This window comes from Podarcis gaigeae (assembly GCF_964106915.1).
Source record: "Podarcis gaigeae genome assembly, chromosome: 4".
Taxonomy (NCBI): domain Eukaryota; kingdom Metazoa; phylum Chordata; class Lepidosauria; order Squamata; family Lacertidae; genus Podarcis; species Podarcis gaigeae.
The window spans coordinates 35,804,136-35,822,225 of record NC_139677.1 but is presented as its reverse complement, the minus strand read 5'-3'; the positions used below and the strand labels follow the sequence as shown (position 1 = coordinate 35,822,225).

The window sequence follows — 18,090 nt, the reverse complement described above, 5'->3', positions numbered from 1 at the left end:
AAAATTATGGAAATGTATAAAACTGAAAATCATAAATAAAATAATAAAAATAAATGTTGCCTGTGTTATATGGATGCGGGTGGGCTACTGAGTACTATAAAGAAACACAAAAGCCTCTGAATGACTCATGACAGCAACAAGTTGGCATGATCCACCCCAAGGAGGAGTTATGGAATGTTCTGAATTCTGAGATACCTTCTGAAAATTGATTATAAACAAACCGTAGGATGGTTTCGTCTACTGACAATTAGATGAGAAAATGAATATGGAGGAGAGAACAGTTTTATATCCTAGAAGCAAACAGTGTTGAAATAAAAGCAAGGTAAAAAGGTTAAACAGGAAACAGGGACAGGAGGACAGAATTGGACCATCTTGGCTGCGAGGCCTGCAAGACTTCTGCTTCCTGCCTGGCTAGTCTCTTTCCAGCTGACCTGGGAGGGAAGAGCCCTGACTGACTGACTCCAGCTACAAAAACTGAGGCTGCTGACGAGGCCAGAGGCCATTCAGTTTGCTGTGTTTTCATATCAACAATACATAACAATTGTATACACAATGCCACCCTTTATATACTTTCTTCTCGAGGAGAAGTTGTTTCTAAGAGTTGTTTTGAAACCAGAGATTTAAAAGGTACGTATCCCAATATTTCTGAAATACAATGAAATACAATTGGTTGGGGAACTTAAACACTGCTATAACAGCATCTGAGCAGCAGAAGGAGTAGGATACCTGTAGTTGTTTTCAGAACAGATAATTGCTGCAGACACACAGAAGTTTTAATACCCAGGACACCTTGTTTGGAAGCTACTTTGTGAACTAGACCTAAAGCTCACATGTGGAAAGGAATTGTAAGTAGCACTGAAAAAAGGCCTGTTGGGAGGGTCTAAGTGGTAACCTTTTTAAGGCTCTACAGATACAAAATATTTCACTTAGCATTCATCCCAAAGCATGAAAAGCCTGTCACAATCCTCAAAGATTCTCACATAGAGGAGTGCAGCTAGCACATTATCAGTTTATAAAACAGAGGCTTCACAATAAATACTAGCTCTCTCTTCAGGAAGAATTATGCACCTTTTACATTCTAAATAAAGATTGTTGCTAAACAACCACATTATTCTACCCAGCGTTGGGTTTCTTAAGTTTCCCCAAGCCCTCTCTGATAAAACTGAATACACAATGAGCAGGAGAAAATGAAATCAGACGAGAAATAAAAAAAGAAAAGCCATAAAAAAGTGCAACCGTTTGCCCTCAAACCAGAGGAGGAAACCACAGGAAACAGTGACAGATCAAAGGAAGACTAGATCACACTACTTACTTTCATTGTCTGAACTGTCACTGCTGCTTAGATGCCTGTGGCGTTTCATCCTGACGCATCCTAGAAGAGAGGAGAGAAAAGATATAGTTGGTTAAATCCATCACATGCCGTGAAAACACACACAAAACCATACACAAATTAATGCTGCCTGGAGGAATTGTACCCAAAAAAAAGAAGGATTTTCCAAAGGGAGCTTTCCAGCATATAGTGTCAGATCACAAGCTACTTATTGTAATAAACAAGTAGTACTGAGTGATCCACTGAACCTCAATATGCTGGTTAAAGATGTGTATCAAGCAAAGTCAACCTGTGACTAGATTAATAGGATTCAGGGCATTTAAGTATAACTGAGCATTCAATCTTCAGCAGGAAAGTCAAACACTGAAGAAAGTTTAGTGTTTATAACTTCTGTATACAAATTATCGTAACTACTGGAGTGCCCTTTAGATGTTATAGTAGCAGCATGCGGCCTGCTTCATGATGGGTTCACCACCCCACAAGGCCATAATGGCAAAAGCAATGCCACCACATGAACAGGGGCAATCACAAAGGTCATTACTATGCAACTTAAAAAACATTCTACTCTTTGTCCCTGTGCTTATATCTTCCATCCAGGCAGACTTGCTTAGCTGATCAATACATGTCATAGGATACCAGCAGGAAAGGTGTTCACAAATCTAAACCCAGCTTAGTTCTCCTGCCTATGGATACCTGCATCTACCTGCCTGGGTGCAATGAAATCAGTACAAAAACAGAATCCAACCTCAGTTGTATCTGCTGAACCTAATCTTGCTTGTGAGTGCTGACTAGTTATACCAGAGTGGTTTGGAAGAAACAAGGATGTGGCATTAATCTTTGACAACACTTTCCCCCTCTGCCTATGCCATTGGTTTCAGGCAGTAAAAGGTATTCAATATAGAATTACAACAAGTGGCGGGTGAAGGCTTTCTTCTTCCAGCAGGCTTTGGGGGATTGTCTGTTTTCAATTACAGTGGTACCTTGGGTTAAAAACACCTCGGGTAGTACAGACTCCACTAACCTGGAAGTAGTACCTCAGGTTAAGAACTTTACCTCAGGATGAGAACAGAAATTGCGTGGAGGCAGCGGGAGGCCCCATTAGCTAAAGTGGTACCTCAGGTTAAGAACGGTTTCAGGTTAAGAAGGGACCTCTGGAACAAATTAAGTTCGTAACCAGAGGTACCACTCTATAGGACAGGTGCCATCCTTTGGTCTTTTTTTTGGTACTTGTTGGTATGTTTTAAACAGATTTTATATCATTTTAATGCTCCCAATGCATAATTGTATTTTAATGATTGGCTTTTCTGCTTTTAATGGTTCTTGTTTTTGTTGTAAGCTGCTACAAGTCCCATCAGAGAAAAAGGAAGGGTATAAATAAATACACAAATAATAAGAATAAACATCCACACTACTATAAGACTATCATCTTGATCTAGGATAGCCTCCGCTCTCTTCCTATACACAAAAAATGCCAGGTCTTCCATCCAGATCTCCTTGCTCGCCATCTTCCATCTGATAGTGGCTGGCTGAACTATAACGCCTCTCTTCCCCATCCATTCACACCACTTTTTCTTAATATGGTGGAGGTGGCAGAAATCCTATCATTTCCCCCAACTCTTAAATCTTACCCTTGATTATTTAAATTATGACCTATATTCAGCAGGGCAGCCATTCATATGCTGTAGTAAACTACCATACACTGTGAAAAGATTCTAAATATAGACTTGGCAACCAGCAGCCCAAAATAGCAGAGGCAGAACAAACACCACAAAGCAAGCAGCTTACATTTCTTTCTAAATATTGATTATACTTTTTGTGTTAGTACATGAGGTTCTGAGGTCACCCTCCCCCCATCCAAAGGACTGAATTGATCCACACCCGCTCCTGTAAATGGTCACTTTCAGACTATTTACAGAGTCCCTCAAAATTATGTTTCATAAAGCATTCCTAACCATACCTAAATGTCAGGGAGAAAAAAAATAAAAACAGACTGCACCTCTTAATGTGGCATACAACCAACTCACAGTATTGAAATAATAGTTTCAGCAGTACAATAATTCAAAATGTAATTCCTACTGTAAAATGTTGTTAATGAGATGAGTTATTTACAGAACCTTTTTCCACATGGCTGCTGCATGATCTTTTAATGTAGTGCATTAATCCTGACCATTTGAAATCCCATTTTGATTTTATTCAAAAGTTCCTTTGCGTTTCCAATGTCAAACCATTATGAGGATTCGGGGGGGGGGGGGCAGAGACAAACACATATACGTTAAAAAGATTCAGCTCCAATTCTGCAACTTTAACTAACAAGGCATTGAGTAAATTTCCACAAAAACCTCTCTCTCTCTCTCACACACACACACACGGGTAGCATTTAAATGGCTCTGAATGATCTCTTTTTAAGTTTTATACTACAGTGGTACCTCAGGTTACATACGCTTCAGGTTACAGACTCCGCTAACCCAGAAATAGTGCTTCAGGTTAAGAACTTTGCTTCAGGATGAGAACAGAAATTGTGCTCCAGCGGCATGGCGGCAGCAGGAGGCCCCATTAGCTAAAGAGGTGCTTCAGGTTAAGAACAGTTTCAGGTTAAGAACAGACCTCCGGAACGAATTAAGTACTTAACCTGAGGTGCCACTGTATCTGAAAAAGGTAAACCTTTTTATATATACAGTGGTACCTCAGGTTAAGAACTTAATCCGTAGTCTCGTTTGGGTGGAAAGGCAGGATATAAATTTAATAAATAACTAAGTATTAACAGAAGGTAAAAAAAGATAAAGGACCCCTGGATAGTTAAGTCCAGTCAAAGGTGACTTGGGGTTGTGGTGCTCATCTTGCTTCAGGCCAAGGGAGCGGGCATTTGTCCACAGACAGCTTTCCGGGTCAAGTGGCCAGCATGAAAACCGCTTCTGCCACAACAGGACACTGTGATGGAAACCAATGCACACATAAACACTGTTTACCGTCCTGCAGCAGTGGTACCTATTTATCTACTTGCACTGGTGTGCTTTCAAACTGCTAGATTGGCAGGAGCTGGGACAGAGAAACGGGAGCTCACCCCATGGCCTTCTGATGGGCAAGCCCAAGAGGCTCAGTGGTTTAGACCACAGCGCCACCCGCGTCCCTTAAAAATATTAACTAAGCGCATCATAAATCATGATCTGGGATTATGTCTCAATCTCTGTGTTGAAGGGATGTGTTATCTACAGTTAAAATAAGGCTGCTGCATTTGCTCACCCTCTCAGCATAGATGGCTAGAAACCTTCCTCTAGAGGCATAATTAAGGAATAATTAAGGTTCAGACCCACTTCAGCTTGATGACTGAAGCACTCCACAGAGCTGAACACTAATCAGGAATACACACCATTTGGTCTTTGGTGTTAAATGAGAGCACTGGGAGGAACGTGGCAGGACAAGGCAAAAGAAAGATTGATTCTCTGGAAAAAGCATCGTTGCAGGAAAATTTCTTTATGAAGATTTACATGGATATATCTGTTTCTACAAAGGCAGAAAGATACTAAAGGAAATGGGCAGACTCTGAAGACATCCAAGAACATACATTATGGGACACCCAAGTCTGAAAGACGAGCTGGAGGTATCATAAAGCTGCATCTGAACCACAAACAAAAGCCAGTTTAACTGCCATAACTTCCTCCAGGGAATCTTGAAACTATAGTTTTGTGAGGGTGATAAGAATTCCATTGGAGATCCCCAGCCTCCTTCTAGAACCTAGGATTCTAGAGTTCCAAGGGACAGCTATGGCAAACTAATTCCAACTGCAGAGCAGATATTACCATACCAATTTTCTCTGTCCGTGGCTATGTGATTAAAGCAAAGCAAGCAATGCATTCACATAGCAAATCCTTAAAGTTAAATCACATAAATCACATATTACAGCAGATGTTGCATACTTGTTGAGTTGTCTTATGGTGCAATGATTCACCTATGACTGTTACAGTGAATGCTCAGCCCTGCTGTGAATACAGGGCTTCTACTAAAAATGGTCACGGCTTATTTTTATTTATTAAAGACATTTATATACTTCCCCGCATATTGCATGGCTGTTTACAATAAAGACTTCCTGCCAGCGCTCTAGCTATTTAAATTCATGCCAGCCCTCTAGCAATTTTCCTTCTTTCTAGGAGTACAGGAATACCAAGGAGGCCTCAGAGAAAGGAGAGTATGGGCCCCTCCAGAATGGAGATGATTATTATTTTTTTGCAGCTGTATTTTGCAACATGACCTTAATGCAGTAATAATGTATTTTTATACTGAACCATCCACACATAATTCTGCTTTATTAGTTGTTCTGTGTGTGTCCCCCCCCCCCCCGTTTTAGAACATTACTATCATCCGGAGGGGCACTCTTGCGCTACAGCACAACAAAAGCAGGGGGAAATAAAACCAAGAAGATTTATGGTATGAAAAGTTATGGGATTTCAGCCTCAAGCTACAGAACTTGCATAGATTTGAAAGGAAGCAGCATGTCTGCCTTGAAAATTCTGCAGGCACAAACACTATCAAAAGTGGGATCACATATAACTGCCCAGATACCATCATGAGCACATATCTTCATTCATGCACTATAAAATGAACATATGGGGAAGCCCTGTGACTTTTGGTCCCCAGACCCTTATAGGCTTGTCACCTTACAGCACAGGCTTCCTCAAACTTGGCCCTCCAGATGTTTTGAGACTACAATTCCCATCATCCCCGACCACTGGTCCTGCTAGCTAGGGATCATGGGAGTTGTAGGCTAAAAACACCTGGAGGGCCAAGTTTGAGGAAGCCTGTTATAGCACAAGACTGAAGCAAGCCTACGTAATCAGTTTTCTGTTTCTCCAATGATACCTGGCTAACAGGCTGATCTCATCCACGCTGCTATTTTGCTCTCTATCGTCTATTGTCCTTCCCTCTTTATCTGCCATTATTTTTTACCCCATCTCCCACCCTATGAGATTTTACTCATCAGAACACTCTGCTTTGGCGACATTGTCTTGGGCCATGTTGAGCCACTTGCTGTGACATTCCTTCTGCCTGCTAAGAACTGCAGTTCTACTCAAGAGTAAACTCAGTGATAGTAATGCACCAAAGTTTGCCATGTTAACTGACTTCAATGGATTTGCCATGAGTGGGGCCAGCAGTGGATACAACACTAAGAGAGCTGTCTGCCCTTGGCTACTGCCTGGAGAGGCACCAGGCTGTTAAAGAAACCCAACTAAGCCGTAGGTATTGCCACTGCAGTTTTTTCTTTTCCCCAGCACACTCCAAATTTGAAAACGGTAGCTGGTATTTGAAACTGCAACTTGAAGGTCTGTTCTTAAATTACACAGAACTGAGATAAGAAGTTATATTGCTGATTTTCCCCATTTCCACTGCAACGTGTGGCATCTCACCTATGAGAATATCTGTATCCCTACAAGGCATGGATCTCACCGTAGGCGTGACCCACAGGTACTCATTCCACATTACAATAATAAGAGTGAGAGATTCACAATTGCCTTCTATAAAATTTAAAGTGTTTATATACTGTGTGTGTTTGTGTGTACATACACACACACTCTACTTTGTATACAGGTATGTGCTTTTATCAGCTACAGTAGTAACTGAGACGGCACAGGAAAGAAAGGGTATTTCCTCCAAAAAGGGGATTTCTCAAAAGCAAAACCTTGTAAAGTTTCCAATTTTCTGAGTGTTCAGTTCAACAAAACGAACTTCACAGCTGCTGGTTTTAGAGAAGCAAGTTGTATTTCTGATCACTACATTTCTTTTATTTGACAGGTGTGTTTATAAAAACAGGCACAGAGTTTTTAATTGTTCTGAGTAGTTCTGACTCTGGGGATTTTTATTTTAATCCTCTAAACTTTGGGGGATTGCTTTCAACTATACACTTTCAGGGGCATTACCTAGAGTTCATCATGCCTTTTCTGTCCCTTTAGGGGATCCATTTCCATTTAGTCATCTTTTGATAATTGGGGCAGTACTCCCAAACACGTCATTAAATATTTAATAACCAAGACACGATTCTTCCCTGTTTTCACACTTATCCTTGTATTAATATAGAATGCAGCCAGTGTGCAGTGCTTTATAATTTATGTTAAAGTGGTTATTCTAAAGAGTGTGCTAGACAAATTAAAAACATGGTTGCATTTATTTTAAAATGAAAAAAGCCAAAACTGCCCCCAGACCCTGGTGCTACTTGCATAAGATTGCAATGTTAAATGATGTAAAAGAATTCACCTTAACTCACCTCCGCATAAGCAAGCATTTCTCCATATATTTATAAAAGAAGTTCTTCCTTCATTTAACTCTAGCACACTTCAGAGGCATCGTAGCTGGAAACTCAATTAAACCTCCTAGCACACTGATTATCAAGTTCCACTCCTTGGCATCTATAAGCTCAGTTAAGGCAGCAGCACAGTGGAAATGTAAAATCCAACAAAAACTGAATTAATCAAAGCCCCCAAAGTGTGTAAGAGATTAAAATAACCAAATTCTCAAGTTTAACAACAGCTTAGCTACTTGTTTGTAACAAAAACAAATCTCAGCTGAGGGCATATTTAGTAGAAATATGGTTTTAAATGTGGCTTATATATCCATATTCTACATTAAAAAATACTCAAGTGGTGTAAAAAGAAAAGAATGTGAAACATAGTACAGCCACAAAGTACATGTTAGAAACATGAAGCCAACGAGAATTAAAAGCTGCAGAAATAAAATAGACTAATTTGGGAAGGCCTTGGCAGAAAAATAAAGCGCATAGTCAACATTTTAAAAATAAGAATCTTGGGACATGCTTCACTCTATTCACAACCCTAGTCATGATCTGATATAATAATGTGTTAATCCAAAAATTTATTATAGATAAACAGATTTTTTCTAATATAAAGGAGAACTGCTTAAATAATGCTCCATAATTAGTATATGTATTTACCTATCGACATCAGCTCCTGAGGTAAACTAAATGTCACTGAATCCTTTAAGGCAGTCATTTTCTGTCTTCTGGGAACCCTTCCCATTGTGATTTGTCTGCTGGATAAGCAACTGCCATGAAAACCTTGTAGGTTGCAGAGGATTCTGGGGTGTGCATGTGTGGATTCGTATCCCATCCTCGTCGCCAGTGTTAAGTTGTAGGTGAACATATCAGACGACACAGCTTTTGTTTATTCACAGGCCAGAACAGAACTGAACTGAAGGGTTCAGCCAGCCTGCTTATATAGAGCTCCACTACAACGCAACTGTAACACTTTCTGTAACTATCCAATCACTGAACGTCACTTTCAATCCCTTATTTGCATATGTGGACCTGAGTGAAAACTATCTACAGTATCCCCCTGCTGGCCCAGGGTGAGAACTTCAGTCCGTAACACCTACCATCCCAAGTTAATTGACTGCACAGTGCAGAAACAGCCAAGAAATCTTTTGGTGAGACATTGTTGAGGTAAACTGGTACCAGTAGTCAACTTAGCTCTATTAGAATTTTATCTGCTAATTGCAGAATCCCTTGTTTCCTAGGAATCTTAGAACTAAAGCTTGAAAACTACTGCTTAAACATGTGGAGAATAAAGAGTATACAATACATATACCTCCTAGATCCAAAGTACTCCTATGGGTTTAGAAAATATCTACAGCAGTACCTCCGTTTTTGAAAATAATCCGTTCCAGAAGACCGTTCGAGTTACAAAAAGTCCGAAAACCCAAAATCCAAAACAGAAGCCACATTTCCTGTTCACCTTCCGAGGTGTGTTAAAAAACCAAAGCATTTACTTCCGGGTTTATGGAATTCGAAAACCGAAACGTTCGTAAGCGGAGACGTTTGAAAAATGAGCTACTGCTGTATATGCAGAGGTACAGGCACAAACCATAAGAAAAACAACTAAGTTGGCCAAATAAGCATGACTGATTTTGCTATGAGGCAACAAACAAGTGAGTCAATATTTTCATTCACAACAATATTCTTAGCCTCACGGAATAAGTGTGCAGAATTTTACCATAGTAAAATAATTCCCATTCAAAAGATCTGCACCACAACACTGGGCATAACTGAATGGAGTGTATACCCAAACTATGATAAATATAAATGATTACAAATCTGATCCTCAAAAGTTGGGGGATCTTGTGCGCTTTTAGAACTGCAGTTACGAAACACAACGATAATATAATATCCACACAGTCTGACCAAATGAATCCACTTTGGATTATCTATTTCTACACTCAAAATCACTTAACATGTATGAGATGCTTCGTTTCAACCAAAAATGAAGAAAAATTGGGATACAAATATTGAAATGAGATTGAATGAGAATGCTGCAGTAGATTTACCATCTATGGATTTAGTACTGTATTTGGCAAAACTTACTAACAGGCTGTAAAATACTTTTCTAACTTTCTTTCTGCTTGTTTCCTCAATGCACATATTGATTGTGAGGACTGAAGTACAGTCTCAAATTAAATTATCGACTGTGTGAAATGTGCATTTTAAAAATCAGCATAATAATGCTAAATTGGAAATCTAATAGCTAAAATTGTGTTTCATTAATTTCAGTACCTTGTGGAAGATATTAACTATAATGTGAGGGCCATTTAGACACAAGGTAAATTGAACATCCAAAATTCGTAAGAAAATGTAGAACCAAGATTGGCACACTATAATATTACATTTACACAGCAAATTTAAAGAAATATTTTGCCATTTTTAGTACTACAGAAATAGCTGGGTTTTTTATTTAAATATTTTAAAAGACATGAAATATAAGCAATTGGTAGGTTTTGTGTATTACATCCCCCACTCCCAAGTATTTAGGCCTGCCGTTTGATTGAAGGCACAAACCTCTGGAATGAGCTGAAGGGCGAAAGAACAAGGACTCTCATGCTGAAGCCAGAAACCACCATGCAAAGTAATTAACCAGTTAAGAACAATGGATGCTTATCAAGGTGGTAGGCAATCTGGTAGGAAATTCTAAAACATCATTTATCCAATATGAAATGTTCATCTGATTTTGCGGGAAAATAGCACCCCCTCTCCTTAAAATTCGCTGGAATTCTAGAACTGCCACTCAGAATTTCAGATCATTCTGCAATTTGTAAAAAAGAATTATTTCTTCAATTTGTGCTCATGCCAACAAGAGTTACAGATGCCGATCTGTAACTTCCAAGTATTTAAGCCTACAGTTTGATTGAACAAGACTCGCGAATGTTTTTTACACACCCACATCCTGCTTGCTATGTTTCAGAAATGCAACGACAGGCACAAGTAAACCAACCTACAGGGTACTATCAAGAGTATCCATTTTATTCTGTTTCCAGAATGCACTAATTTGCCGCTAAAGAATTCAAGTTAATAGCTCATCTCTCTATATATTATTTACCGAAATTGTTTCTACTTCGTTGCTTAAATACTTGACAATGTTTACATTTCCCTTTACAATCATTCTGCCTTTTCATTACCCACTTCCATTCAGTCACTTGCTAGAAAGGAACGCTTCTGTGTTAACTTCCTTCCGGACTATAGCAAGTAGCAGTTCTTTACTTCCATACCACATTTGAGACGCCCCCTCAGTGAATAGCTGCCCTGTGTCTGCCTGTGGGAAAAGCGGCAAAGAACGACCAATAGCAGCAAAATGATCATCTCTAATTCTTGTCAGTTTCGCTTTCTATGAAAGTCATTTTCAATCTGATCCATTTGGTAGCCTTTCTGCCAACAAACAAAAAACACTGCAGTAGAAAACTCCAGCACAAATGATGGCAGGGTGTGTGGAAAAAACTGTACCAGTTTAGAACCATTTCAAATAATAATGCACATTAGTTAGACCGACAAAAGGCAGGGCTTGGGGAAATTATTTAGAAAATAGGAATAAAGGGCTTCATATTGTCTTCAAAACCCCAAATATAATATACGTCTTGCCTTTCCAAAAAGAGGAAATCTGAAATACAGCATTTGTGAATAGACAAGGCTTTCCTTTTTCAGAAGTTTGTTTCCTAAATCTTCAAAGGTTAAGGTCTACAAAAAGCAGTTTATGGATTCTGTGGAGGAGACACATTCTGGCTGTGTTTGGATACAGCAGTAAACCCCATTTTAACGCTATGTGAATGAGTCTCACACATGGCTGTGAAGAGATAAGAAGCATCTGCTTCCATTTTCAGTTAACAATATGTATGCATTTTCACCAGTATCTTAAAGAAATAAACTGCAATATATAAAGTTAGTACAATCAGCTCTTGATATAAGCCTGATCGGTTGAGTAATCTTTCAATTATCACAGGATTTTGATTGATCTCAAACTTGGGACAACACATAATATTAATAACACTAAATCACTATGAAGCTTTCCCCAATTTGAATGAAAAATTGTATAACAAGCAGGAAAAAAATTAGGGCCCAGATTAAGAGAAATAACTAAGGATGGATGAACTTAGTGCACTAGAAATTGTAACTGTCTCGCTGTTTATAGAAACTATTGGTGTAATCTTGACCAAATATACTTTTCCAAAGAGATCCTATAATATTTTTGCACAAGTGTATTGGAAAGTGCAATCGCAGAACATATTGTGCACATTCTGCCATCATCATGCGTCCTGCAACATCATGCATCACTATGCTCCCTTCTTGGCTAGTTTCGTTTGTTCCTGGTTTTTTTCCCCTTCTTCCTTTTTTTTACAGTTGGGATGGCTCTCAAAAGAGTTGCTGCGGCTGTTGGCAGGAGGAAGTGGTAGAGCAGCAAGTGTTGTGGTGGAGGAATCCTTCTTACACAGCTATCCATAAGTAAGTCCCATTGCACTCAACCGAGTTTGCTTCTGAGCATGTAACCTTGCATAGGAAGGATTACACTGAAACAAGAAGTATGTAAGAGAGACATGTGAATTTTTTACCAGAAAAAAATATATCTCATGACCCTTTTTTGAAATATTATTCCAAATAGTTACTGAAAGACTAAAATAATTTGGCACACATATATTGCGAATTGAAAATGGGATTCTCTCACTTCCTTTAACAAGTAAAAGGTTACTACAATCAATCTGAGCATTAGCAGAGATAGCAACCCTTTATGCCTAGCGATTCTGAATTCACATGCACACCAACTACAAATTAACTTGCTATCAGCCTTGGTGTGAACTGCAAGAATTATACAGTTTGCACATTTTCTGACCTACCTGATCTGACCTCCAAACCTACCAATTATGAGTTATAGTGGTATACTAGAAATAACTGATGCAAACTGTCAACTGCTGGGGAAACAAAAATAAAAGAATTCAATGGTTAATTACTGTGGTTGCTAATGTCCCTAGACCTGAAAAATTTATTGAACTATTACTCATCAGTTACTTTGATTCTGGTATTATAGTATGTTCAGGCATCTTTCTTCCTGTAGAATAAAGATGTATAAGCACTATGCCTTCATGTCAGTTCTAGTTGTATAGACACATGAAACATTTCTTCCCTTCCTTTTGCTAGATCAAAATATAACCTGAAAATTACTCATGTGGGTTCTTTTTACATGATCAATATGTCCCAGTGCCATCCCACAACATCTTAAACACTGAAATTAGATCATTGAAACCTAAAGCTCACTTTCCCCCTAAGAGAAGGATCAAATATTTAGAGGAAGGAAGAATGAACTACAATAAGAGGCAGTGGATTCATTATCAATCATACATAAATACTGGGGGCACATTTGACTCCTTTCAATAAAAAAATGAAGATCCAGCAGGCACATTCTGTTTCTTACTCTCCTCCAAGATGCTGTTATCATGTAATTGTCTTATTTTCAGATTTCATCAGAAAGCAGGGCAATGTTTTAGAATTGCTACATTTGAAACTAACGAAGCCAGTCTGTTTACTATATGAAATTTAACAAAAGCAAAACAGTTCACCTTTGTTCTAGAACAGGGTTTCCCGAACTTGGGTCTTCAACTGTTTTTGGACTACAACTCCCATCATCCATAGCTAGCAGGACCAGTGGTCAGGGATGGTGGTAAAGAGGCAAACTCCTGCCTCCAAAGTTGCATTTTGTTTCCCAAAATCTTTCCGAAGTGCTTGAGAATTGCAAACACCAACCTGAAGCCAAACCCACTTCCCTGGACAAGGCCTAACAACCCGCTGGTCAGCTGTCTAGTTGTTTTTCATCCACAGCTAACTATCCAACCTTCAGCCTGGATTTAAAATAACACTTAAAATATTTGTTGCTGTAAAGCACTTATGTCCCTTGAAAAGACTATTGATTTTGAAAATATAGAAGACAGGAAATACATAGAAATACAGTCATACCTCATGTTACGTTTGCTTCAGGTTGCGCCCGGCGGCGACCCGGAAGGGTTACTTCCGGGTTTCACCGCTTGCGCATGTGCGCAAAAATTTTGTAAAAAAAATTGACATCACGCGCATGCACAAAAGTGGCAAATCGCGACCCACGCGTGGGTTGCGTTCCTTTCAGGTTGCGAACTGGGCTCTGAAATAGATCCCATTCGCAACCAGAGGTACCACTGTAAAGAAAAATATAGAAGACCTTTCACTGAGTCACACCATTGGTTAATCTAGTTCAGTACTATCTCCATACCAGTCTTTCTCAACCTTGGGTCCCCAGATGTTGTTGGACTACAACTCCCATCATCCCTGAACACTGGGCCCTGCTAGCTAGGGAAAATGGGAGCTGTAATACAACATCATATGGGGACATAAGAATGAGACAGGCTTGTCTAGACTGACTGGCAGTGGCTCTCCAAGGTTTCAGACAAGCAACCTTTTTGCAGCCCTACTAGGACATGCCAGAAATTGAACCTAGGACCTTATGCGCTCAAAGCAGATGTCTCTACCACTAAGCTATGGCCCTTCTCCTCATGTATCATTTGTAAAAAAAAATTAGGCCCAATTGGAGACATTCTTCCTATTCCACTTCTTTAATTCAGTAAGTTTCACAAATGTGAAGAAGAGAACACGTGGAGAAAATCCAATTTTCTTTCCAAGAAAGAAAATTTATCACGGGAATCTTTAAAGCTATTACTATTCTGCATTATCAAATTCCAGTTCAATTGTAGCCAGTGATGTTGGGCAGAAAGGCCTCAAACCTTCAGCTGGCTGAAACAAGGTGTTTTGATTTTTAATTTAATTTAAATACAGTTGTACCTTGGTTTTCGAACAGCTTAGTTCCCAAATGTTTTGGCTCCTGAACACCACAAACCCGGAAGTGACTGTTCTGGTTTGCGAACTATTTTTGGAAGCCGAATGTCCGCTGGGGCTTCCAATTGGCTGTAGGAGTTTCATACAGCCAATCAGAAGCCGTGCTTGGGTTTTCGAACATTTTGGAAGTAGAAGGGATTGCCGGAACAGATTCCGTTCGACTTCAAAGGTACGACTGTACATTGATTTCCCAAAGTGTTTTTATGTCTCTGCATGCCACACTTGCATCCCTGAAGACACTTGTTCGGAATTAAGAACCACTGATGTCAATGGGACAAAGTTATGAGCACAATATGGAAGGCTACAGCAAAAGTGAAATTTTAAGCTGCTCTACTATCTCATCTCCACTCCCAGCTGGAATTTCTCCTGTTTAAATCATCCTCTTTCAACACCACCTACCGTACCTCAGAATGTGGTGGCATCACAGAAAGAGCCTTCTGATGACAACCTCAGTGATCAAGTAGACTGGTACAGAAAGACTGTCCAGAAATATGTCAGGTTCCATCCAAGCTGCATAGAATTTTAATAAAAGCAAGCACCCGTATTCTGAATTGAGCTTGGAAAGAGACCTGAAGCCAGTGGAGTTATTTCAACACAAGTGAGATGTAATCATAATACCTGGTCCCAGTTAGCAGCTTGGTGACAGGATTCTGAAGTACAGTTTCCAAACCATTTTGAAAGGCTGCTTCACATAGCAGGCATGGAAGTAGTCCAGACAGGAGGTTACCAGAACGTGAGTAGCATTATGATCAATGTTACTGTAGGTCAAGCAGCTAATTAATGCAAACACTGCTCCACTAGGTGAGCTGTACGTACTATCTAATTATTACCAGCAGGAATATAAAGACCAAGAATAATATAAAAGCCAACTGAACCCAGAAAGTCATTTGCCAGCTTCTGTATTCTCCATGAAAAGCTTTACTCAATCAACTATGCCTTTAGTTAATTATAGCGCATTCCTATACATATCTACTGAGAAGTTTGATGAGACTTATTCTCAGCAAAGTGTATACAGAATTACAACCATGTTAGTGGGGCAACTTTAAATTGTGAAGGCACTCTTGCAAATGTTGGTTCTGGGATGATACTTTAAAAGGGGATGAAAATAAGCAGACTAAAGACGATTTGTTCAACGAGTGATAGGTTTTGCATTTTAAAATTTCTATTAAACTAAAAAACAAAAACAAAAACTGATTGGATGACAACCCACCCCAAGTTGTGCTTTATCCAAAGTTAAGCTCACACAAATACTAGTCTCTTCAACACCTGTTGGAATAGTTTCCTGGACGAGTTAATATGAACTTCACTACAGGATTTGCATCTAGTATTAGAAGGCAATCAAGCATACAACACCTCAATGGCTTAGCTAGAAAAACCTGAGACGTAAGTTTACAAATACTACATCCACCAGTTAAGGTGCATGCATTATGTTCAGTGGGACTTCCTCCACAATAAACATACACAGGATTGCAATGCCATTTTTGGCACCACACCAGTATACAAAGCCTTATGCACGTGAAGCCTATGACATGTTTTCTCCAAAACATTTAAATCTACTCAGTACTTTTTGTTGTTAAAAAATGTGGCACTTGCTTTAACAACTTCATGATGAGTACCGGCACTTTTTTCCCCCTAGGAAAAAAAGCACTGGACTGAGCAACACACCCCAGATCATTAGGTGTGAGGTCACTAACTGTTTGCCACAGGCTCGTGCGGTTTGGAGACAGCAACAGATCAGGCCATAAAGAGAAACTTTTCAGAACAAAGGATGTTCCACTTTACATACAGAGGAGAAATACTGCCTGGAAAACGCCCACAACCACGGAATTCTTCTGATCACTTACCACGTGAAGACAAAAAACACCCCCAACTCAGTCAGGGTTTTCTCTCTTTTTTGCAGGGGGGAGAGAAAGGATAACTTATGGGTCCGGCCCATTCGCAACCACATGGCTGGACACCACACATACACAAACCACGCGCTAACAACCACGTGTCGCGACGCGTAAACATCTACCTGAGGCGGCGCTAGGGCTGCCGCCGCCGGTCCTCTTCCTCGCTCACCTCTTGCACGCCCAGCCCCCTTCCCGCCCCGCCAACGTGACTCGAGCCCCGAGGCCTTGGCGCCAAACGCCGCCTGCACCCAAGGAGGAGGAGGGGGGCGCGCGCAACGCGGCGGCGGCGGCGGGGATGGGCAATACTGGGGAAGAAGCGCCACCCAACAACGCACGGCCTAGGGCCAGCCCGGGCCGCCACCTCTCTCCCCTTTCTCCCCCAGCCCCCCTAGGCCGCGCCGGCGAGCGCCCCGAAGCCTCCCCGGGAGAGGAAACCACCTGTTTTTTTTTAAAAAAAAATAAACGCCGCTCTCCCCTCTCCGACCCCACAAGGCAACCTTGCGCCCCGGGCGGCACTGCGCCCCACGACTCACCTTGTGGCTCTGGAGCGGGCGGCGCCAGCAGCGTTTGCGCGCCCCGAGACTCCCCAGCCCAGGGGCCAAGGCTGCCGCTGCTACTTCACGCCGTCCATCTCCTCCTCCTCCTCTTCTTCCCCACCGCCCTCCCCGGTTCCTCTTCGGCCGCGGCGCCGTTCCCCTTCCCGCTCCCGCCTGCCTCGGCCTGGACGCTCCGTGGCTACGGGCCGTCAGCCCCGCGCTCCGGCATGTCGCTTGGCCAAGCCTGTCGCCGCGAGCGCCCCCCGCCGTCCCCCGTGTCGCTCTTGGGGGCGAGCAGGCCCTGTGCCCTTGCAGTCTCCCTCTTGGCAGGCCAGGCGGCGGCACAAGAGCCCTATTGTATTATTGACACTGCCGCTTCTGCTTGCTGCTGGAGCTGCCGCCGCCACCGCCGCCTCGCAAGCTCCTCCTCTTCCCCTTCCCTTCCCATCCTTCTCCCACCCTGTGCCAGCTCTCCTTACCCGAGCTCGGCCGGTGGGGCTGCTGCTTGCTGCTCCGCCACCTGCAACCCCCACCGACTTACTAGATTTCTTCCTCTTGGTGATCCTGAGCAGTCCGAGCTCCCCCTTGTCAATTCGCAAAAACCTCAGGAGGGACTAGGTGCCAAGGACTGCAGCAGCAGCAGCAGCAGCAGCAGCGCGCTCTGCCATCGCGCGTCCCCCGTCCCTCCCATCTTAAAAGAGTATTTACTTTTTACGATGAAAGCAAGGATGCCCGCTGCTCTCGAGGCTCAGCCACCCAGGGGGAATATTCCTATGGCGAGTCTAGTTTAATATGTCCCTCCGCCAGAGAAGTTGGAAGATGAAATGCATGCTCCAAGCAGACGACGAGGAGGAAGGCAACCTCACCCTTTAAGACAGGGAACACTCATGCACGGCTACTTGGGGGAGAACCTGGGACTTTGAAGAATTCCCTCTTTTGGCCCGCAACAGCAGTGTTTAAAATAGTACAGAATCCTAAAATGCACATGGAAACAAGAACAGCTTCATAGTTCTTTTATTGTGTAGTTTGCAGAGATTGTGAAACTTCTGAGGAAGCTAGAATAGTATCAGGAGGTTTTTAATGTTTGACGTTTTGCTATGGTTTTATATGCACTATACACTGCTCAGAATGGCTGGGGAGAGCCAGCCAGATGGG

The 18,090-nt window shown here is 41.4% G+C and overlaps 1 protein-coding gene across 4 annotated transcripts in view; it reads right to left on the bottom strand.

Moving 5' to 3' along the window:
• The window catches only part of JADE3 (jade family PHD finger 3), a 33,591-nt gene extending 16,144 nt beyond the window's left edge, over positions 1–17,447 (bottom strand). The window contains exons 1-2 of one of the 4 annotated variants that reach the window (XM_083734266.1): positions 17,415–17,447; positions 1,313–1,372 (exon numbers count right to left, since the gene is read on the bottom strand). In XM_083734266.1, coding sequence (XP_083590392.1) covers positions 1,313–1,361 — 49 coding nt within the window. In that variant the 5' untranslated portion in view covers positions 1,362–1,372; positions 17,415–17,447. Of the gene's footprint in view, positions 1–1,312; positions 1,373–4,892; positions 4,982–16,521; positions 16,545–16,932; positions 17,372–17,414 lie in introns of those variants that run through there. The other 3 variants (XM_083734264.1, XM_083734267.1, XM_083734265.1) reach the window with 3 other exon arrangements.
• Between the last annotated feature and the right edge of the window lie 643 nt (positions 17,448–18,090).